The sequence below is a fragment of the Oncorhynchus tshawytscha genome, linkage group LG04, assembly GCF_018296145.1.
Source record: "Oncorhynchus tshawytscha isolate Ot180627B linkage group LG04, Otsh_v2.0, whole genome shotgun sequence".
Classification (NCBI taxonomy): domain Eukaryota; kingdom Metazoa; phylum Chordata; class Actinopteri; order Salmoniformes; family Salmonidae; genus Oncorhynchus; species Oncorhynchus tshawytscha.
The window spans coordinates 11,434,033-11,458,977 of NC_056432.1; the positions used below are offsets into that span (position 1 = coordinate 11,434,033).

At 41.6% G+C, this 24,945-nt stretch overlaps 1 protein-coding gene across 1 annotated transcript; it reads right to left on the reverse strand.

The window, feature by feature from the left end:
- Positions 1-883: 883 nt before the first annotated feature.
- On the reverse strand, positions 884-21,424 carry LOC112246764 (geranylgeranyl transferase type-1 subunit beta). The gene is made up of 9 exons (XM_024415297.2): positions 21,268-21,424; positions 17,903-18,021; positions 10,889-10,956; positions 10,332-10,483; positions 9,739-9,871; positions 8,594-8,639; positions 5,928-6,112; positions 5,075-5,183; positions 884-2,749 (listed from the first exon to the last, which is right to left on the reverse strand). The coding sequence occupies exons 1-9, from the start codon at positions 21,393-21,395 to the stop codon at positions 2,601-2,603; spliced, it is 1,089 nt and encodes a 362-aa protein (XP_024271065.1). The 5' UTR covers positions 21,396-21,424; the 3' UTR covers positions 884-2,600.
- Between the last annotated feature and the right edge of the window lie 3,521 nt (positions 21,425-24,945).

The following is a 24,945-nucleotide window of genomic DNA, read 5'->3' on the forward strand; positions in this document are numbered from 1 at the left end:
TTTTTAAATTACAGAAAATAATCTCTTATGTTTGGGAATAGAATTGATTACGAAATAAAACTATGGAATTCATTGGAGTCGAATGAAACAGTGCGTTCATGTATGCATGCTATGCCTATAAATATACTAGTTCAGCCTAATTATGTTTCTAGACGATCTGAAAACATGCCTTTCTGCCTGATAGTTTATACGTTATTCTGTTATTTATTTAACAGTTTTTGCAACAATATACATTATAGGCAAGTTTATTCTGGTCTTCCCAGCATATCCCTTAAAATCAACATTATTTCGTTCTGTAACGAATACCACCTATTAAGACAACTGTTTTATGATGAATATGTGAATTCTATTGGATAGGTCGGTGGTTGAGAGGATTAAGTTGTGCGTAATTGCTGGCGATGCCACTTGTTCCATGCATGGCGTCGTTGTCACCAGATGGCAGCTTCACGCGGATTTCACCTCATTGGACACATGGTAGAAAAACATAAATGGGTGGGTCTTTGAAGGCCCATGTCATACACCCAATGCCACCAGAAAACAGTGTGGTCCCTTCTGGAAGTAACCGTGCACAACAAGGCCACATTATGGACCATGTATGCCACTGGAATGAGCAAAGAATAGGAAAAAAACGGTCATTTATCTTTAACTACTAGATTTCACGGGGAAAAAACAGATGCTATTATGTAACCTAAGTAAAGTACTCCTAGGGCTAGTGATATGATTTATGTGATGTCACATGAAAGGTCGGAAGCTGTATACATTTTATAGCAGAAAAGGGTCAATATCCTCAATTAGATTTTAGACATAACTCTGACAATAATGACATTTAACTGTTCATTTTCACAGAAACATTAACGGGTTACTAACTCACACTGAACCAAAGAAAAGTTAGGCATTTTTATTCATTTCACATAAATATGCACTGCCAAGCCAGTTTTAGCACATGTTTAGTTGATTTGACATGATAAAGACAATATGCTATTATTTATTTCACATATCAACATTGCATATCAAATCCTCCTATCTCACTGAAATAGCAACGATTAGATTTTGAGCACTTGCATGATAGAGATGACATTGATATTTATATATTATCTACACTCAATATTTCTATAAAGTATAGAAAAAATAAATTCAATTTCACTTATTTCTATATAGTTGTTCATGTCGAGGCAAACATTCATGTGTATTTTGACTCAATAACACTCATCTGCAGTGACAGGCAAGTCCATACAGTTATTAAGGACCCTCCCAGGTTAGAGAGCCCAGAGTCTGCTGTGTGAGGCACATTTCAGAGAAGGGAATTAAGTCTGAGGAACTTGGCAGCTTTGAGGAGCACAGCACACTGCCATAACCCGAAAATATGTCTGGAGCCACCTACACCGGTTAATATATCTGGAGCCACCTACACAGGTTAACAAAATACAGTTGCTAAAAACACACTGATCCTGGATAAATACAAGAGGCTTGATTGGTGTAGCGACCATGTTGGTTTTCGACAAGAACATTTTGACCAAAGAACACACAGAGGCAAAAAGTCAGTAAAATGAATTCAAATGTTCTGAGATCTTTTGAGAATACAAACCTAGTGAATCAAGCTCAGGGATGGGCAACTTTGATGGGGGTGGGGGTTCCACAAATAATCTGAACTCATCATGAAGGGCTGCAGTGGCTCGCGGGTCTGCATACATACTTCCATACCTCAACATGTAGTCAGAGCTGGCCCTAACCATTTGGGGCCCCTAAGTGAAATGCTGTTTCAAGCAAAACATCTTAGAGGCCCCCCTGTATTGACAGCGGCGATAATTTGTTTTAGAGTTACATTTTACTCAATTCTACACATTTTGCCATGGGGCGGAGATAAGACTTAACAATTTTCTAACACATTTCTTGCAATTCTACTCATTTGCCATAGAGTAGAGAGAAATATTAGCAGTTTCGAATATGATATCGGATTGAGGATGACTAAGAAAATCAACAGGGGTCCCACGGTCTGTAATTTGACCAAGTTAGATAGTTTAGCCAGCTAATTTACCAATCTTACAAGTGTTAGCTGGCATGGGCTAATTCAGTGACTGACATAAGAGGAAAAACTTTGATGCACAACCAAATGTAGAAATTTGACCTTGTGTATTCTACTATTCTAACCCTCAACATCAAGTTAAAACCCCAACTGAGTTCCATCATTTTTTACTTAAAAATAATATTTTGGGAAATTGATCCGTGGGCTTACAAACAAGGGTGCACATCCCCAGTTGCCCATCCCTGATCTAGCAGCTAGAAGTTCAGTCTTTTAAAGAACATGTCTCAGAGGAAGGGAAGTCAACACATCAGGCAAAAACAGCTAACACTGAATCTGGCTCATGTGACACTAAGCAGAATGAGCTCTCTCCCGGCCTGAGCGTCTACTCCGCCAGTTTGCTCTCAATAATTGATGGACCCGATCATTTATTTATTCACCTCTCCCAACCATTTCAGTGGGACTGTGTCCTTTGTGTACCCACTATTGTTTCTATTGCTAAGGTAAATTGGGGGGCTGTGCATGGCTTAGGGGCTGTGGTAGTGCTTGGAGGCTGGGGCAGGGCACAGGGGTTTGGCCGTCAGGTGCAGGTGCCTCTCCACGTCCGGTGCAGATGCTGCAGATACTCAAAGGCCCTCTGGCTCACGTTTAGGGCGGGGTGAACTCGCCGCAGGTTGGCCTCTCCTATCAGAGACAGGCCACAGATCCCGAAGTAGGCGTGCAGTGGGTCTGGAACAGACGGGAGAGAGGAGGAAAGTAGGTCAGCCAAGTGACACGCCTCAGCACCTGCCACTTTAAAAGGGACTGTGGCTTTGGTCGCGTTCCAGGTCCATTTCATGTCGTTCCACATCACCGACTGCCCAGTTGGACATCAGATTGCTATATCATATGATTTTTAAAACATGTATTTAACTAGGCAAGTCAGTTAATAACAAATTCTTATTTACAATGACAGCCTACACCGGCCAAACCCAGACGACGCTGGGCCAATTGTGCGCAGCCCTATGGGACCCCCAATCACAGCCAGTTGTGATACAGCCTGGATTCGAACAAGGGTGTCTGCAGTGCCTTAGACAATCTGCGCCATTCGGGAGCCCAAATTATGTGGTTAGCAAGATATGTTAAACACCTATCCAGGCATTGTGACATATGGCAGGTGTCTGCAATGTAGTCAGCCTGGAACGTGGCCATGGGCTTTTAAATCACATAGAAAACCAGTTCCACACAGCACCTTTAACAACCTTACATTTGCCGTACATAAAATACCATGAAGTAAATAATAGAGATCATATAACATGCTACCAAAACAGGTTAAAATGGCATACATCAACCCGTCACGATGGACTGACTACACGCTTATAAATAAAACAGATCTTGACATGATAATTCGCAGGTTGTCAATACATCTGGCTGTCTGTTCCCAATTACACTGACCAAAAAAATTAACGCAGCATGTAGTGTTGCTCCCATGTTTCATGCGCTGAAATAAAAGATCCCAGAAATTTTCCATGTGCACAAAATGTTTATTTCGCTCACATTTTGTGCTGAAATTTGTTTACATCCCTGTTAATTAACATTTCTCCTTTGTCAATATAATCCATCCACCTGACAGGTGTGGCATATCAAGAAGCTGATTAAACAGCTGCACCTTGTGCTGGGGACAATAAATGGCCACTCTAAAATGTGCAGTTTCGTCACACAACACAATGCCTCAGAATTCTCAAGTTGGAATACTGACGGCAGGAGTGTCCACCAGAGCTGTTGCCAGAGAATTGAATGTTAAATTTCTACACCATAAGTCAACATCGTTTTAGAGAATTTGTCAATACGTCCAACGGGCCTCACAACTGCAGACTACGTGTATGGCATTGTGTGGGCGAGTGATTTGCTGATGTCAACGTTGTGAACAGAGTGCCCCATGTTGGCGGTGGGGTTATGGTATGGGCAGGCATAAGCCACAGACAAAACACAAACGCATTTTATAGATGGCAATTTAAATGTACCAAAATACTGTGACGAGATCCAGATGCCCATTGTGTGACCAACAGATGCATATCTGTATTTCCAGTCATGTCAAATCCATATATTAGGGCCTAATTACTTTATTTCAATTAACTGATTTCCTCATACGAACTGTAACTCAGTAAAATCAATGAAATTGTTGCATGTTGTGTTTATATTTTTGTTTAGTTTATATGTCAAGTCAAACAACACTTTTCCATACTTTGTCTTTTGATAAGTCTTCTACTCTATAGAACTTCTAATGTGATTTTAAATAGTAATCCTAAATTTTTCAAGATTTCTCTTTTCTTAGGAACCTATGAATAGGTTGGTACACATTACCTGAGAGAAGAACAGTACATACAAAATTGACCTAAATTGCAGTCTTTGAAGTAATAACAACAACTACAACAGTCAATGGATGCATTGTTGTTGGACTGGCCCTTTAAGGGAGCATAAATAATGCACCATGATCCATCTCCCGTGGGACCCTACTAAAAGCCTTCCAGGCATTGTAAAATATACCATTATTGAATTATAATGAAAAGACAACAGCTTGGAAGCAGACATCCAAATCAATTAAAAGAGCCATTTCAACATGAATTATGACTCAAGGTCCTGTGGAAATGTTTTTAAAATAATTAATGTGTACTTCAATGATGACGAAGATTTTCTGTTTAGTCCTTCGGTGTACAATATCTTTTAACTGCATTTGGGACTTTAAAGACAATCAACATACAAACTATGAAATACTACATACACACTGGTGGGACAAAATTATTTTAAAACAACTATTAGACTACACTGTATGCACTCACAATCATTTTGCATAACAGTTTTGTCTTATTGTTCTCTACATTCTCTTTCTCCATGGCCTGAGAAGCAAACAGTTCCTGTTTTGTGAGGCCTGTTCCTCTGCTGTGTCCTGAGGGCTCGTTCTGGACAATAACCTCATCAATTAGACATCCCAGCCACCTGCGTGTTGGCTTACGGAGAGGTTTCCACTAACAAGGCCAACACTCCCTCCCACCCTCTCCACACCTGTAACCTTACCTGGGTGACTGTCTGGCCACTTAGCGAAGCCGCCCACCAAACGGTCCTGAGTGGACAAGATGTAGTTCCGGTTCTTCTCGAAATTAGTATACTGAAAGACGTCTAGGAGCTGAGAATGGGATAGGTTAGATTTAGGATTATAAGGGTCAAGTGTAGACACAACAAAGTGTGTGAAGGACTGCAATTCTGCTGGGTTTATCACGCTAAACAGTTTCCTGTGTGTATCAAGAATTGTCAACCACCCAAAGGACATTCAGCCAACTTGACCACTGCGGGAAGCATTGGAGTCCATATGGGCCAGCATCCCCATGGAACGCTTGACACCTTGTAGAATCAATGCGCCGACAAATTGAGGCTGTTCTGAGGGTGGGGGGAGGGGTGCAACTCAATGTTTTGTACACTCACTGTATGTATCCAGAGCCCATTTCTCAAGACTCAGGTCTATTCCTGACTGTCTCCTGTTCCACTGTTCCATAAACATTGCACAGTGACAGTTGGCTAAACTCGCCATCACTGTCTCGATTACTGACACTTTAGTGAGAGCTCCCAGACCGTATGCTAATGCCACCCAGTCCCATTGGATGCATGGCATGCACCTTTCTTGTTATTTATGACATTATGAACAACACCGTTATTGGGGGGCGGACCATCCGTAACAGCACTGGCACACATTGAACTGCATCACTCCAAAAAGGTTTTTAACATAAGGGGAGTATGGGCTGCTACATGTACATCACAGCATACTACCAACATATTTTATTAATGGACTGGACGCTTCGATAATAGAGCAACGTTAATGGACTGTAATGGTATGCTGGTATGTATGCGGAGGTTCCAGCATAGTTCCTGTTACCTCCAGTGTGGCGCCCACCCAGAAGGAGTAGCACGTGTCGACGGGCTTGTTGGGGCGGCCTTGGAAGCCGTTCTGCTGTCTCATCATGCACCAGCGGCGTATCCTGTTCAGCTCGCGCTGGCTGAACATCTCCTCTAATTTGCCCATCAGACTCAGGGCTGCGACGGCACAGAACGTGGACCCACCTGGCAGACAGAATGCTTAATGACAGGGTTTATAAGCCACCGGCACAGCGCCACTATCCATCACCAGTTTCAACTGTCACAACATCAGCATCAGAACCTTCTTATCAACTGCAGAGCTGTAATTGTGGGGGGAGATGCAGAGGCCCGGGGAACAGCTCTGTGGGAGGACCTTGCACTCTGCAGATAGTTAAGAGGAATGTGTGTACCTACCTATTTGGGATAATACGAATAATCAAGCCATTTCCCCCCTAAAAATTGTACAGTTTGCATCCAGGGTTGAATAAAATGCTATAATTTCCACTTTAAAAAAAAAATGTATTACTTGAGTTGAACTGATAGAAATGCTTTGTGTAACGTGCCATGGTTTCATTACGCAAATCTCTCCCAGCAGTAGCTTAGCTAAGCCTGAGGGTTTCCCTGGAATAATAGGGTTTCATTGTCAGGAATTCGTTTTGGTATTATTTTCACAAGCATGTGATAAAATGTCAAAACTCTTAGTACAAAACTCCAAACATATCATTAAAAAAAAAAAATGTATCCCCCCCACCCCCAAAACTTTTTAAGCACATTTTCAATTGACTAAGTACAACACACAAAATCACACAGCCATTTTTTCATCAAACCTAATCAGTGTTTCATATAGAAATACCTTTCATATTAAGTAACTGCCTTTCACAATGGCGTGGCCATGTGCTGACCAACCAGCAGGAGTGGGCAGTGGTGGAAATGGTGAGGGCCAGAAATGACATACGTCTGTCTGAAATAAAACACGTCTTTGAGGAGAACGATGACACCTTTGCCAATGTGGCATCCATCAGCCTAACAACAATCGCAACGCCTTATGAAGAAGTACCAGGTATCTAAGAAAGACATTTACCTGGTGCCTTTTGAGGGAAACAACGACCGGAGGGTCGTTTTAGAGGGTGATGGTGCTTAATGCTGCTGTGAATCATGAATCACAAGTATATCTTTGTTGATGAAGCGGGATTCAACCTGGCCAAATAACGGCTCCGCTTTTTCTCCCCAATTTCGGGATTACGATCTTGTGTCATCGCTGCAACTCCCCAACGGGGTCGGGTGAGGCGAAGGTTGAGTCATGCGTCCTCCGAAAAATGACCTGCCAAACCACGCTTTTTAACACCAGTTTGTTTAACCCGGAAGACAGCCGCACCGCCACAAGGAGTCGCAAGAGCGCGATGAGCCAAGAAAATCCCCCCCAGCCAAACCCTCCCCTAACTCAGACGATGCTGGGCCAATTGTGCACTATGGGACTCCCGGTCACGGCCGGTTATGACACAACACTACGAGGCAGTGCCTTAGACTGCTGCGCCACTCGGGAAGCCTAACTTCAGCACTTCTAAGGGCGATTTAAAAACACGTATCTTAAATTGTTTGCTACCGGATTAACTAGTAGTTAAAACGACTACATCGAAAAGATACACTACATGATCAAAAGTATGTGCTCGTCGAACATCTCATTCCAAAATCACGGCCATTAATACGAAGCTGGTCCCGCCTTTGCTGCTATAACAGCCTCCACTCTTCTGGGAAGGCTTTCCATTAGATGTTGAAACACTTCTTTCCATTCAGCCACAAGAGCATTAGTGAGGTCGGGCACTGATGTTGGGCGATTAGGCCTGGCTCGCAGACAGCGTTCTAATTCTTCCCAAAGGTGTTTGAGATGGTATTGAGACAGGGCTCTGTGCAGGCTAGTCAAGTTCTTCAACACCGATCTCGACAAACCATTTCAGTATGGACCTCACTTTGTGCACGGGGGCATTGTCATGCTGAAACAGGAAAGGGCCTTCCCCAAACTGTTGCCACAAAGCTTGTGTGGCCTACCACTTTGTGGCTGAGCCGTTGTTGCTCCTAGACGTTTCCAGTTCACAATAACAGCACTCACAGTTGACCAGGGCAGCTGTAGCAGGACAGAAATTTGACCACCTGACCTGTTGGAAAAGTGGCATCCTATGACGGTGCCATGTTGAAAGTCTGATCTCTTCAGTAAGGCCATTTGACTGCCAATGTTTGTCTATGGAGATTGCATGGCTGTGTGCTCAATGTAATACACCTGTCAGCAACCAACGGGTATGGCCGAAATAGCCTAATCCACAAATTGAAAGGGTTGTTCACATACTTTTGTAAATATAGTGTATTATTTTGTTGCGTAACCAATGTTCTCATTACATATCACAATCAACTAACATTTTGAATCAATGGTTGTGTGGTTTACAATCCAAATGAATGCACCATGACAGGTTTTGAATGAAAGACTGGCTGTGTTACAAGTTATGTGACCAGTTTTGGAGTTTTGTACTAAGAGTTGTGAAAATGTACCACATACTTGGGAAAAATAGTAGCAAAGTGATAACAAAATGTTTTTAAAAAGGACATTTGTTCTAATATGGTTTTGGACTAATGGCTAATCCCTTTCTAGAACCATAATATCCATCAATCTCAAGTGCTGCATGTCATACTCACCATGCGATTCCAATCCAGCCCCCTGGCCAATGCCATTGTCATACGACTAAGGAAGCAGAAACAACATTCTATTAGACAAACATAGCACCAAAGACCATGTGAGGGATGGATAGCCATCACTGAAACCATGTAATAACTTTCAGATCAAGTGTGGTGTGACAGATGTGATCTATGATGTAAAGAGAGATCAGGAAACAAGATGCTCAATTAACCACGTTGGAGCAATCCATTTCAACAGTGCTGCTTGCATACCGTATGAAACCACACTTCATACACACACTTGATGAGACAGACCAGCTTCGGGGACAATAACAATGAGGAAGTAACAATTTTGAAGGTAGTGAGGTTTACTGGAGCTCCATGCCCCAGGAGATAAAATCCAACCAAAGAGGATTAGAGTGCGGTAAAGGCCTTTCCTCCCGTGGGATCATATCCTCTATTTATAGGCATCTGAGAATAACCTCGGAGTCCTCTTAAAAACCAGCCAACAGCATGGGCCAAACAACACACACACCACAGCTCAGTGTTATTCACTACAGCCACCTAAACAGGAATACCGCTGCCTGCCCTGTGAACTGTAGACTGGATTATATCATCTTCTGTTGGATTACATAGGAACGAAGGGGGGGAAATCACAGGGGAGGTCACAGGGGAGACCATCACTATCATTAGACCCAGCAGGATCCAGTAGTGCCTGCTCTCCTGACCCCCGTCTGGCCAGCCCCCTGTGACTTGCAGAGGGGAGAATGAAGACAGGATGGTAACAAAACCCTCAGACATTTTGTGTTGGGGTGAATTCTGTGTGAACTGTTTGTTTCTCTCTGAAGTCGTGGACTGTAGAGAGGGTTGTTAAAGTCAGGCTGTTAACAGGTGAGGGCCCTTTGATTCCAATGCACCTTCAAGATGAGCTGTTTAACCTAGACCTACCTCTCTGACATGTCTATGATACGAGAAATAAACACTGTGTTAAACCAATGTCGGTTTAAAACACAGTTTTACAATCTAGCAAGTAGATTAGAGTATTTGAGAGTACATTTAGTAGGAAGAGGTCAGCGGTTGAGGATTGAACCCTTCTAGAGAATACTGACAAGGCTCAGGGCTGCAGGACGCTTGATGACAGAGACTAAGTGAAACAGCTGACTTACCATACTTCCCCTGATGTAGTCGATGGCCTTCTTGATGTCCATGCCTGACCAGTCATCGAGCATGTAGCAGATGCATGCTGCGCAGTACACAAACCTCATGTCATTTTCACTTCCCTCTGGGACCGCATAGAAACTGGAATCAGACATCGCGGCAGATGTTAAATTGCTTTTTTTCCTACTAGTAAGGATGAGGTGTGATGTGTCAAAGTGTTTTACTGGTTAAATCCTCTCAGAACAATACTTTCAAACAAGACGCGTGATCTGTCTGACACAGTGGTCACCCCCATTGACATGGTTAAACAGGGTCTCCTTTCACATGAAGCACAAAGACCTATAAATGACCAAAAACTCAGAAGAATACTTGTCCAAGAACAACAGAAATGTGTTCTTGGACAAGAAACAGATATGTGTCATTATGCTCACAACCTAACACCCACCCCTCATTGGGTTGGAAGCATTGGATCAGGCACTGTGCCCCTGGAGCAATTGTGTATGTTAAGTGACTTGCTCAAGGCACTACCAGGAAGAAAGAAAAACACTAAGTCATTGTTAGTAGATATGGTAAAGACAGAGGAGAGTGACTGAGTGTTTACCTTCCATCCTCCAGCTGCAGGGCTTTCAGGCCCATCAGACAGGCCTCCTTATTGACACGACTCAGGTCGTCCCCCAGTAGGACCAGGCAGGCCAGGCCAGTGTACGTCATGGCCACATGGCCACTGTCATACGGGTGGGATACTCCTGGGCCCTGGGGAGGCAAATTGATTGAATCAGCTAGCTTATATTGGCTGTGTTACACAGACAGCCCAATTCAGAATTTTTTTCCATTTTTGGACCAATCAGATTAGCACTAATGTCAATCATTGGGCAAAATACCAGATTGGGGTGCCTGTGTCAACACAGCCAAAGACATTTAAAGGGTAGCATGCTAGCTGATCCCGAAGACTTCCAGTCATTGCACTAACACTAGTTAGAATTGGCTCATGAAACTACCTCTAACTTCCTTCATTCTGTACGCATAAATGGTATCCACAAATTCATCTGACTCTAGGGAAGTAGATCAAGGGCTATATTGCAAAACATTTCAAACTATCCCTTTAATGGCAACCACTTAATCAATACATTGAACAAGGATGTGTTTCAAGATCAATACCTTGGAGGTGCTGTATGGAACTCCAATGTGTGATGACCCTCGAAATCCACAACGTCCTAAATTGGATTCTGGGGGGGGCACACAAAATATTTGAATTGGATTTTGTTGTATGAGAAACAATGGTAATGCCAGACGACATAAAAATGGAAAGATCACCCCTATTAACTCCTTAATCATACTGCAGTTTAACTATGGCCCTGTTTACACCTAGCATCTTGCTTTTGAAATTATATGAGCAAAAAAATATTTTATACGATACGACAAGCCAGACAAAATTAAACAGGCCTATTTATATAATGAATATGAACTTGGAGGGCAGAAATGATTAAATATTAAAGCATTAGAATTCTCACTCAAGGCGTATACTTTAATCCGAACTGGTTACTCTAGCAGATTAGTAAGAAAGTCTCACCCCATGTTCAAGATGAGCTTTTTTTCCCTTTATTCAGATTACAACCTATCACTTTCAGTTATTTTAAAATGAAATCTCCAGAATATCGTTATTAAAACAAGCCATAGAAAGTTGGTTGCAATTTCAGTTTAATCCACCAAAAAGGAGAACAAATACTACAACAAATAGTATGGTTAAACTCAAATATACTAATTGATAATAAAAAAAACAATATTCGTATTTATTTATATTTTAAATGGTATAACCTTTGTAAATTATATCATAAATAGGACTGGTGAAGTTGTCATACATGCAGCTAACGAAAAATGATATGGAAATGTTTGCTCTACTCAAAATTACAACCAACTAACTGCAGGATTACCACAAAAATGGAGGCAAGTGGAAGGGGGAGAAAGTAAGGAACTTGTCTGTCAGCTCTGCATTAAAGACCAAATTGGTGAAAGCAAATTGGGATAAATAAAAAGTATACCAGTTTCATTTAAGGACCATATAGACTGAAAAATAGCTGGGAAAAGATTTGATGTACCGATTCCATGGCACATTAGTTTTAACTGATAAACAAAACGATGCTCGATTCAAAACTTTTGAGTTTCTCCAATTAAAAATAATTATACAAAATTCTTGCAACCAATAGAATGTTATATATATGGGGGGGATACAACCATCCCAGATCTGCAGGTTTCGCTGCGAAGAGACAGAATCATTAGATCATTTGTTTTGGTACTGTCCATATGCAGCTTGTTTTTGGATGCAGGTTCAGAAATGGCTGAAGAATTGCAACATTTACCTGGAGCTAACTCTGCAAATAGCACTGCTGGGTGATTTTTAAAAAATCATATTGATCAATAATATAATAACACTTTTGGCAAAAATGTGTATCTGTTGAAACTATGAGAATAGAATTGTTCAGAACTTTTGCGAAACAACACAGTTGAAAAATATATGGCAAATATTCAGAGATAGATGGGAGGGGTTTAGCTGAAGGATGGGACCTCAAAAACAAACAAAAGATAATTATTGTAAAAAATACTGTCTCAGTAAAATGTATATTGTATGTATAAGCTGGAAGTAGAAGCCTAAGTGGTTGTTCATTAATTTACTTCAATTAGGGGAGTGGTGGTAGAGTTAGGGGAAAATAATAAAGAACAATATACAGTAGCAGTCAAAAGTTTGGACACACCTACTCATTCCAGGGGTTCTATTTCTTTACAATCTTCTACATTGTAGAATAATAGTGAAGACATCAAAACTATGAAATAATACATATGGAATCATGTAGTAACCAAAAAAGTGTTAAACAAATCACAATATATGTTATATTCTTTAAAGGAGCCACCCTTTGCCTTGATGACAGCTTTGCACACTCTTAGCAGTCTCAACCAGCTTCATGAGTAGTCACCTTGAATAAATTTCAATTAACAGGTGTTCCTTGTTAAAAGTTCATTTGTGGAATGTATTTCATTCTTATTGAGCCAATCAGTTGTGTTGTCACAAGGTAGGGGAGGTATACAGAAGATAGCCCTACTTGGTAAAAGATCAAGTCCATATTATGGCAAAAACAGCTCAAATAAGCAGAGAAACGACAGTCCATCATTACTTTAAGACATGACGGTCAGTCAATACGGAACATTTCAAGAACATTGAAAGTTTCTTCAAGAATAGTCGCAAAAACCATCAAGGGATGAAACTAGCTCTCATGAGGACCGCCACAGGAAAGGAAGACCCAGAATTACCTCTTCTGCAGAGAATAAGTTCATTAGAATAAACTGCACCTCAGATTGCAGCCAAAAGAAATGCTTCAAAGTTCAAATAACAGACACATCTCAACATCAACTGTTCAGAGGGGACTGTGTGAATCAGGCCTTCATGATCAAATTGCTGCAAAGAAACCACTACTAAAAGACACCAATAATAAGAGACTTGCTTGGGCCAAGAAACACAAGCAATGGACATTAGACCGGTGGAAATATGTCCTTTGGTCTGATGATCCCAAATTTGAGATTTTTGGTTCCAACTGTCGTGTCTTTGTGAGAGCCAGAGTAGGCGAACGGATGATCTCCGCATATGTGGTTCCCACCGTGAAGCATGGAGGAGGTGTGGTGGTGCTTTACTGGTGACACTGTCAGTGATTTATTTAGAATTCCAGTGGGACTATAATTTGTTTTCAACAGGACAATGACCCAAAACACACCTCCAGTCTGTGTAAGGACTATTTGATCAAGAAGGAGAGTGATGGAATGCTGCATCAGATGACCTGGTCTCCACAATCACCCGACCTCAACTCAATTGAGATAGTTTGGGATGAGTTGGAACGTAGAGTGAAGGAAAAGCAGCCAACAAGTGCTCAGCATATGTGGGAACTCCTTCAAGACCGTTGGAAAAGCATTCCTCATGTATCCAGTTGAGAGAATGCCAAGAGTGTACAAAGATGTCATCAAAGCAAATATAAAATATATTTCGATTTGTCACTTTTTTGGTTACTACATGCTTCGATGTGTTATTTCATAGTTTTGATGTCTTCACTATTATTCTACAATGTAGAAAATAAAGACAAACCTGAAATGAGTAGGTGTGTCGACATTTGACTGGTACTGTGTGTGTACACACACAAAAATATATGGGGGGGAGGGGATTGGAAATGATGCAGACAATTGCATTTATGGAAGCCACCATCTACAGTGGGGCAAAAAAGTATTTAGTCAGCCACCAATTGTGCAAGTTCTCCCACTTAAAAAGATGAGAGAGGCCTGTAATTTTCATCATAGGTACACTTCAACTATGACAGACAAAATGAGAAAAATAATTCCAGAAAATCACATTGTAGGATTTTTTATGAATTTATTTGCAAATTATGGTGGAAAATAAGTATTTGGTCACCTACAAACAAGCAAGTTTTCTGGCTCTCACAGACCTGTAACTTCTTCTTTAAGAGGCTCCTCTGTCCTCCACTCGTTACCTGTATTAATGGCACCTGTTTGAACTTGTTATCAGTATAAAAGACACCTGTCCACAACCTCAAACAGTCACACTCCAAACTCCACTATGGCCAAGACCAAAGACCTGTCAAAGGACACCAGAAACAAAATTGTAGATCTGCACCAGGCTGGGAAGACTGAATCTGCAATAGGTAAGCAGCTTGGTTTGAAGAAATCAACTGTGGGAGCAATTATTAGGAAATGGAAGACATACAAGACCACTGATAATCTCCCTCGATCTGGGGCTCCACGCAAGATCTCACCCCGTGGGGTCAAAATGATCACAAGAACGGTGAGCAAAAATCCCAGAACCACACGGGGGTACCTAGTGAATGACCTGCAGAGAGCTGGGACCAAAGTAACAAAGCCTACCATCAGTAACACACTACGCCGCCAGGGACTCAAATCCTGCAGTGCCAGACGTGTCCCCCTGCTTAAGCCAGTACATGTCCAGGCCCATCTGAAGTTTGCTAGAGAGCATTTGGATGATCCAGAAGAAGATTGGGAGAATGTCATATGGTCAGATGAAACCAAAATATAACTTTTTGGTAAAAACTCAACTCGTCGTGTTTGGAGGACAAAGAATGCTGAGTTGCATCCAAAGAACACCATACCTACTGTGAAGCATGGGGTTGGAAACATCATGCATTGGGGCTGTTTTTCTGCAAAGGGACCAGGACGACTGATCCGTGAAAAGGAAAGAATGAATGGGCCATGTATCGTGAGATTTTGAGTGAAAACCTCCTTCCATCAGCAAGGGCATTGAAGATGAAACGTGGCTGGGTCTTTCAGCATGACAATGATCCCAAACACACCGCCCGGGCAACAAAGGAGTGGCTTCGTTAGAAGCATTTCAAGGTCCTGGAGTGGCCTAGCCAGTCTCCAGATCTCAACACCATAGAAAATCTTTGGAAGGAGTTGAAAGTCTGTGTTGCCCAGCAACAGCCCCAAAACATCACTGCTCTAGAGGAGATCTGCATGGAGGAATGGGCCAAAATACCAGCAAGTGTGTGAAAACCTTGTGAAGACTTACAGAAAACGTTTGACCTCTGTCATTGCCAACAAAGGGTATATAACAAAGTATTGATATAAACTTTTGTTATTGACCAAATACTTATTTTCCACCATAATTTGCAAATAATTTCATTAAAAATCCTACAATGTGATTTTCTGGATTTTTTTTCCTCATTTTGTCTGTCATAGTTGAAGTGTACCTATGATGAAAATTACAGGCATCTCATCTTTTTAAGTGGGAGAACTTGCACAATTGGTGGCTGACAATACTTTTTTGCCCCACTGTATCTGCAATATTAAAGCTGATCTACCACCTAAAAAAAATAAAAACCTTCAATAATAATAATAAATTAAATTTAAGGAAATTAATGCATAAATAGGTTCTGTGTGTACTGTTCTAAAATCAGATCCCATATTCATAAAGCGATCCTAGATCAGCACTCCTACTCTGATACTATTTTATAACACTCCATAAACACAAGTCATTGTCTGTTGCTGCAGGGCAACTCAACTAGGCGCAATGCTGCCATCTAGCGGGTAGCTATAAGGTCAGCTTTATAAAGGAGAGATGTCATTCTCTGAATATTAGCAGGCCAGACAAGTAACATATGTTTGTAGCTTTCTGTGTCCAATGGACAAATAGGTTCTTAATAATGGAACACTAGTCACTTAAATAAATGTTTACATACTGCTTTACTCATCTCATATGTATATACTGTATTCTATTCTACTCTATTTTAGTCAATGCCCCTCCGACATTGCTTGTTGTAATATTTATTAATTAATTACATTCTTTTACTTTTAGACGTGTGTGTATTGTTGTGAATTGTTAGATACTACTGCAGTGTTGGAGCTAGAAACACAAGCATTTCGCTACACCCGCAATAACATCTGCTAAATATGTGTATGTGACCAATAAGATTTGATTTGCGTTCAGCGCCTGAATAATTTAAAAAGTGAGCACTGAGCAGATGGTCAGAGTTGGCCCATCATCCAGAGGAGTTAGCTCTTTAAAAAATGCAAACTACAGGATGTTGGGTGGGGCAAGTGAAAAAGTATGGCTGCTGGCCAAATACATGCCTCGCAAACTCTAGTATATATGAGCGCTTCTACAACCTGTATCAATGTCTGACACATTTTTATTTTATTTAACTAGGCAAGTCAGTTAAGAACAAATTCTTATTTACAATGACGGCCTACCAAAAGGCCTCCTGCGGGGACGGGGCCTGGGATTAAAAAATAAATACAATATAAATATAGGACAAAACACACATCACAACAAGAGAGACAACACTACATAAAGAGAGACCTGAGACAGCAAAACATGACAAAACAGCATGGTAGCAACACAACATGGTAGCACTAGCAGCACAAAAACATGGTACAAACATTATTGGGCAAAGTCAACAGCACAAAGAACAAGAAGGTAGAGACAACAATACATCACACAAAGCAGCCACAACTGTCAGTAACAGTCACCATGATTAAGTCTTTGAATGAAGAGATTGAGATAAAACTGTCCAGTTTGAGTGTTTGTTGCAGCTCGTTCCAGTCGCTAGCTGCAGCAAACTGAAAAGAGGAGCGACCCAGGGATGTGCGCGCTTTGGGGACCTTTAACAGAATGTGACGGGTGTTTATGTGGAGGATGAGGGCTGCAGAAGATATCCCAGATTGGGGGGAGTGAGGTTTAAGAGGGGTTTTATAAAGAAGCATTAATTAGTGGGTCTTGCGTCAGGTTAACAGAGATGACCAGTTCACAGGAGTATAGAGTGCAGTGATGTGTCCTATAAGGAGTATTGGTGGAAAATCTGATGGCCGAATGGTAAAGAACATCTAGCCGCTCGAGAGCACCCTTCCCTGCCGATCTATAAATGATGTCTCCGGAATCTAGCATGGGTAGGATGGTCAGGTTTAGTTTGGCTTTACAATAGAGTTACGATAGAGGAAACCAAGTCTAGATTTAACTTTAGCCTACAGCTTTGATATGTGCTGAGAGAAGGACAGTGCACCATCTAGCCATACTCCCAAGTACTTGTATGAGGTGACTACCTCAAGCTCTAAACCCTCAGATGTAGTAATAACACCTGTGGGAGGAGGAGCATTCTTCTTACCAAACCACATGACCTTTGTTTTGGAGGTGTTCAGAACAAGGTTACGGGTAGAGAAAGCTTAATGGACACTAAGAAAGCTTTGTTGTAGAGCAGTTAACAGAAAATCCAGGGAGTAATGTGTAGCATTGTTGTACTGTATGATTTACACATGTGATATATGGATGACCTAAACCTTTAATATACTGTCCACTGTTATAGCTAAATGACCCTAGAATTCACACTGATCGACTGTACTTGGCACAGTGTATTATGCACATAATCTAAGAGTAGAGAGCAAATAACCCCTAAACCAGAGAAGACTAGGCTAAATGGTTGCTTTTTAGTAGCCAACAGTTTACCAAGGGATACAAAAAAACTCAGTTGGTTTTAGCTGACTGTTAAGTTCACCCTTCTTCTGTTCCACCAAAATTAAGTGAATTACGTGTGCGTGCTTGGAAGCCTCCTGAAGGCCATTGAAACATGAATGCCCCAAAAACAATATAATCTACAACGCAGCACTTACGGTCTTCTGTAGGAATGACTTGTAGTGAGTAGACCCATTCAATCAAGCTGGGCTTGTCTATTACATTAAGAGAATCCAGGACATCAAGACCAGAGAGCGCAAAGAACACAATGGTCAACCTAGACAGGGAGGGACAAAGGTAAACAAACATTTATTCACCAGGTAATATTATACTATTAGAATTAGCCACAGCATATTTGAGGTAAGAACTGAAAACTAAATCATATGAGTGGTTACTTTACATGATGACAGCTGGATAGCCAGCACCATGTGTTAGTTGGATAGCTAGAGGACTCCAAACTATCCAAGTGCAACACTTAGATAGATGGTTGATTAGTGGTTTTCAAAAACAAACTAATAATGTGTGCTGTATTATGCATCTATGCTTTTAAATGACCAACTAAGCCTGGTCCCAGTCCAGACCTGTTTGTGTTGTTGGCATGACAATGGCAGAATGAGTGGCAGGGAGTTGGCATGATAGCAGAACTCCAGCTACAGCCACCAAGCTATGGCAGCTATGGCCACCAACTAGCAAGCTATATCTGAATGGTCAGTGCTAACATGGATCACTGGGACGTCCCTACCCCATTGAAGTTGACGTTTACAATGGTTAAGGTAAGGGTAAAAGGTTAGGGTAGCTGTGGAATGCTCAATTCAGTTCTCATATTGAGGCAGAGTTTTAATAACTGGTCGCAGGATTTTCTACCAACAACAGAGTCACCATCGGGTCTGTGCTATCTAGATTCCTTTGGACATCCCTACCTTAAACCTTTTGCCTGAAACCGTCCCTGGGGTTAAGTGACATAAGTGGTCGCTTAGGGGGCCCCGACCCAAAGAAAAACAACTTACTATTGAGTGTAAGAACAGTAAAATACACCAGGTGCAATTTCATAATGTGGTTGTGTATCAACAGTTTATGTCAGTCACTGACAGTCACTCAATTAGCCATGTCAGCTAACATTTTTATATAGCTATTAAGTCTAAACTTGTAGTAATCATGGCCGAATACAGACCTGGCACGTGCCCAGGGTCCCTGACCTCCAGGGGGCCCCACATTCTCACTCAGATACAATATTAACATATTTCATTAAAAAGTGTAGAATTTAGGGCTGACCCCATTTAGTCGACTGGTCAACTGTCTGGTCAATAGGCTGTTGATCGAGCAATAACTTTTTTTGTAGAGCAGTTGCAAAAAAAATTACAATTGTTGTGGCACAATTGCTCAGCTATCTGAGCAGCTAACCGATCGCTGCTGCTGTACATAGTCTATTGGTAAATAGCCCACCCATTTTCACCTACCTCATCCCCATACTGTTTTTATTTATTTACTTGCTCTTTTGCACACCAATATCTCTACCTGTACATGACCATCTGATCATTTATCACTCCAGTGTTAATCTGCAAAATTGTAATTATTCACCTACCTCCTCATGCCTTTTGCACACATTGTATATAGACTCCCCCCTTTGTTTTCTACTGTGTTATTGACTTGTTAATCGTTTATTCCATGTGTAACTCTGTGTTGTCTGCTCACACTGCTATGCTTTATCTTGGCCAGGTCGCAGTTGCAAATGAGAACTTGTTCTCAACTGGCCTACCTGGTTAAATAAAGGTGAAATAAATAAAAAATAAAAATGCTCGTCTCAGTGGAATAACCCATTGTGGAGGCCGCAGTGAGGGCACACCAGCACATTTACCGTTAATTCTCATAATTTCTTGTTTGTTTGGTTACCATAATTTCTGTTAATACATTCAAAATATAATTATTACAGTCTTTTACTGTTCTCATTGTCAGAGTGGATACTTTGTTTGCAGAGCACACAACCTAGGCTACACTTGTGAGAAACAAGTTTTGGTTCATTTCATTCCATTTAAGTTTTGTCAATTTATTGTGTTTGGTTTGGAGCACTCCTGTCATTCGTGAGTAAGTACATGCACCTGATTACATATAGAACTAGGCCTAGGCTACCTGGCCTGCATGCAAATGTAGGCCTATAAATGTGCCCATTTGGGGATCTGACAGTGTTAACTCACCGCCACTAATGAACTGTGGAGCTTCTCAAAGTACTTTTTTTTTCTACTCAAACAGCAAGTAAACAAAGTCTGTTTTTACATCCATTGAGAGTGACAATAGTTCCTCAATGTAGCCTATTTGAAAAACCTTTCCAGTTATCTCCCTTTTGATAACAACTCCATTTGAAAGAGGGAAAAAGGGTAATTTTCTGATCTGGTGGAAACTTGATAAAATAGGCCTACCTGATGACTTCTCAACCCTTGCACAAATAGCCTACAGCCATGTCTGTCCGGAGCTCAGGACACAGGAAACTCTGAGGGTCCAGGATATTTTATACAATGTTGCAAGTTTGTTAGAGCAAGCTTCAGGTTGGACCAAGTTGATAGAATGTTTGAAGTTCATTGAAGACAGGCCATGTGTAGCCAATGTGTTTTATTTTTATTAGGATATTTTCTACCTGCAGGCTGTAATGTTTTTATTTGTTGGCTTTATGTAGGCTACTTTTACATTATTGGCAATGGAAATATAAATTACTTTTAGATTTTTATTAACCATGAAAAGGTGCATATGAAAATCGTAACTGGCAGCAGATCCGTAGAAATTGTATGATAAATTGACACTCCAAATGGAAAAGGTTGCCGACCCTGGTGTAGCCTGCAACTTTGGGATTGTAATGGTAGAATCTGCAACGGCCAGCAGTAGTAGGAGGATGGTTTTTTGGTTAGACTTTCTGGTTAGACTATTTTTATATCTGGCTCCGTCTTGAGTCATTATACGTTAATCAAATACAACCTACTGTTTGCTCATTGCTGTTGCTCCAAAATGGAATATAATGTTATCTCAACAAGGAAACAGTCGGTCGTATATGATTTACGTTTATTAAAAACCTATGTATTTATATCCGTCTCGATATAAGAGAACGGAGTTGAGCGTTCCTCGGCTAGGGTAGAGGTTAGTGTTTAAGCCAGGGATGTCCCAAGGATCACGGATAGTAGTGACCATAACTGAATCAAATCTAAAGTTGGCCAACTATGTGATAGTTAGCCAGTCAGGCTAAAATCTAACTATCGAGATAATAGGATGTTCATAAAACGTACCTAACGTTAGGTACCTAACGGTTGCAAGCTAATTTAGTTGGTTGCATTGCAAAAAGCACCAATGTTTAGTTGCAATTTTTATATTGAGTATGTTGTCTGAAAATGCTATAGCTAGCTAACGTTAATTAACAAAAAACACTTTTAGCCTGATGACAGCGGCACTGGCAGGCTCGTCTGTGACTCATTAGCATTCTGGCTAGCGAAGACGTTGTCAAATGAAAATAAGAGATAATTATTCATGCCAACATATGTACCTGCTTGTTTCTAATGATGAATATCTCTCTGGTAAAACTTGAAGACATCTTTGAAAGAATCGTACATGTCGATCTTTTAAAAAGTCAATTTGTTCAAATTCGGCAAGCGGGTTCTCTTCTTCCGCCATCTTTGAGTGTGAAACAACTTCCGCGTAAACAGGCTTTGCAACCTTCTTTGTTGCGGTTTAACGTCGGTTGGCATCCAACGTTTATGGTGCATTACCGCCACCAACTGGCCTGGGGCGAAAAAAGGAAACCGTACAGGCAAAAATGGGGAGTTGGGACCTTATTCCACACAAACTGAAACGTAAACAAATAAAAAATAAGTCCCACTTCTTAAGAAACAAAATTCCATATCTCCCTTCTCAGGCTGTGGGGAATGAGAGGGTGGCACTCCATATAACTCCACCACTGAAAGATCTTTCAATCCCAGGAACCGTTCTAACGCAGATCTTGTTATAGCTCATTGCCGCAGACAAAATGACAGCAATCTTACTGAACTTCTTCTCCACTCCGGCACCGCTATTAATCACCATTGCCAAAAACCCACAAAGACCACCTACTTAAAAATTAATATGTAACATACAGTATCTGGATCCTGCTGATAAGAGGCAAACTCTGCAGGCTGCAGTGAAGGCCTATCCAACACCGTGGAGTCTCCAGACAATTCGTTCCTTCAACTCTTTTGACAGCCTCTACATTGACAGCTTCTATCTCAAGGCCATCAGACTGTTAAATAGCCATCACTAGCACATTAATGGCTGCTGCCCTATACATAGACTTGAAAGCACTGGCCATTTTAATAATTGGAACACTAGTCACTTTAATAATGTCTACATATTTTGCATTAGTCATCTCATTTGCATATACTGTATTTTGTCCTATTCTACTGTACATTAGTCTATACTGCTCTGACATTGCTCATCCAAATATTGATATATTCTTAAGTAAATTTCATTACTTTAGATTGTGTGTATTGTTAGATATTACTTGTTAGATATTACTTCACTGCTGGAGCTAGAAACACAAGCATTTTGCTACACCTGCAATAACATCTGCTAAACACGTGTATGTGACAAATAAAATTGAATTTGATATGAAATGCTCTAGACAGCCCTGCCTCTGGCACCCTCATTCTCTTTCGCCTTCTTCGGGCATTTCAAAGATGTAGCTTCATGGTTCCCACCACAATTGTAACAATCCATACAACAATCTACTTTTCCACAAATCAAATCAAATCTAAGTTTATTTGTCACGTGCACTGAATACAACAGGTGTAGTAGACCTTACAGTGAAATGCTTACATACAGATTCTAACCAACAGTGCAAAAAAGTAATTAGGTGAACAATAGGTAAGTAAAGAAATAAAAACAACAGTAAAAAGACAGTGGAAAATAACAGTAGTGAGGCTATAACAGTAGCAAGGCTATATACAGGCACTGGTTGGTCAGGCTGATTGAGGTAGTATGTACATGTAGAGATGGTTAAAGTGACTATGCATATGATAAACAGAGAGTAGCAGTAGCGTAAAAGAGGGGTTGGCGGGTGGCGGGACACAATGCAGATATTCCGGTTAGCCAATGTGCGGGAGCACTGGTTGGTCGGGCCAATTGAGGTAGTATGTACATGAATGTATAGTTAAAGTAACTATGCATTTGATAAACAGAGAGTAGCAGCAGCGTAAAAGAGGGGTTGGGGGGAGCACACAATGCAAATAGTCCGGGTAGCTATTTGATTACCTGTTCAGGAGTCTTATGGTTTGGGGGTAAAAACTGTTGAGAAGCCTTTTTGTTCCAGATTTGGCAGTCTGGTACCGCTTGCCATGCGGTAGTAGAGAGACAGTCTATGACTGGGGTGGCTGAGGTCTTTGACAATTTTTAGGGCCTTCCTCTGAAACCAGCTGGTGTAGAGGTCCTGGATGGCAGGCAGCTTAGCCCCAGTGATGTTGTGGGCCATGCGGACTACACTCTCGAGTGCCTTGCGGTCAGAGGCCGAGCAATTTCCGTACCAAGCAGTGATGCAACCAGTCAGGATGCTCTCGATGTTGCAGCTGTAGAACCCTTTGAGGATCTGAGGACCCATGCCAAATCTTTTTAGTTTTCTGAGGCGGAATAGGCTTTGACGTGCCCTCTTCACGACTGTCTTGGTGTGTTTGGACTATTCTAGTTTGTTGTTGATGTGGACACCAAGGAACTTGAAGCTCTCAACCTGCTCCACTACAGCCCCGTGGATGAGAATGGGGGTGTGCTCGGTCCTCCTTTTCCTGTGGTCCACAATCATCTCCTTAGTCTTGTTTACATTTAGAGATAGGTTGTTATTCTGGCACCACCCGGCCAGGTCTCTGACCTCACTATAGGCTGTCTCGTAGATGATCAGGCCTACCACTGTTGTGTCGTCTGCAAACTTAATGATGGTGTTGGAGTTATGCCTGGCCATGCAGTCGTGGGTGAACAGGGAGTACAGGAGGGGACTGAGCACGCACCCCTGAGGGGCTCCAGTGTTGAGGATCAGCGTGCCAGATGTGTTGCTACCTACCCTCACCACCTGGGGGAGGTCCGTCAGGAAGTCCAGGATCCAGTTGCAGGGAGGTGTTTAGTCCCAGGATCCTTAGCTTAGTGATGAGCTTTGAGGGAACTCTGGTGTTGAACGCTGAGCTGTAGTCAGTGAATAGCATTCACACGTAGGTGTTCCTTTTGTCCAGGAGGGAAAGGGCAGTGTGGAGTGCAATAGAGATTGCATCATCTATGGATCTGTTTGGGCGGTATTGAAATTGGAGTGGATCTAGGGTTTCTGGGATAATGGTGTTGATCTCAGCTTTTCTCTTCTACAGACACTTGGCATGTCCGAAAGCCATACAGTGATAATTACACTGTATCAGTCTTGGTTCGAACGCTCCGACATGATGATTCACATACCCCAACTTCACCTGGGCAGGGAGGGACTCCGTATTAAAAAAAACAGAAGAACAGACAGACTCGTTACGTTCACTCCATTTACCACACGATTCATCCAATGTGCATCAACCACTCCTGGGATATTCTTCATTTGTCCAACATCAACATCCCTCAAGACACCAGATATTATCCCCTTTACAAATACCCTGCTCTGAATAGCAACGCATGACACATCATAGTTCTCGAAATGGGTGAGACTCACCACACGTGCCTTCTTTTCCACTTCTACTTCTTCTTTGGTATTATAGCGGTCCGCAAACAAATGTTATAGGTGCATTCCACCACCTACTGTATTGGCTGTGTATCAGGCCTACATTTGTGTAGTATCATTACACTTTGTGAAAGATTTTCCAGACCAACAAACCCTACACCCATTAAAAGTCTCACCACTATTCCACTACTTTGGCCCTATCTGATCCTAAGCCAGGCCAGCCGCCTGGTAGGATGGGATACTATTAGTCAAAACACCTTGTAACTCTTCTGTAATAAAATCTCATGCACCCAACAGTGGAGGCTACTGAGGGGAGGACGGATTATAATAATGTCTGCAACGGCACAAATGGAATGGCATCAAACCATGTTTTTGATGCATTTTCTACCATTCCACCTATTCCGCTTCAGCCATTACCACAAGCCCATCCTCCCCAATTAAGGTGCCACCCAAGTACTTCTCTGCAACCACAACATCTATCCTCTGTGATTTACGTTCCATTCCTGCGGTACA

What these genes read in the sequence shown, in the direction of transcription:
- LOC112246764 (XM_024415297.2), bottom strand. Translation starts at nt 21,395, where the DNA reads ATGGCGGAAGAAGAGAACCCGCTTGCCGAATTTGAACAAATTGACTTT. An exon ending in TCATCATTAGAAACAAGCAG is followed by an intron (nt 18,022 to 21,267) that starts GTACATATGTTG and finishes CTCCCTGTCTAG; the next exon opens with GTTGACCATTGTGTTCTTTG. An exon ending in CTGCAGCTGGAGGATGGAAG is followed by an intron (nt 9,872 to 10,331) that starts GTAAACACTCAG and finishes GTCTGATTCCAG; the next exon opens with TTTCTATGCGGTCCCAGAGG.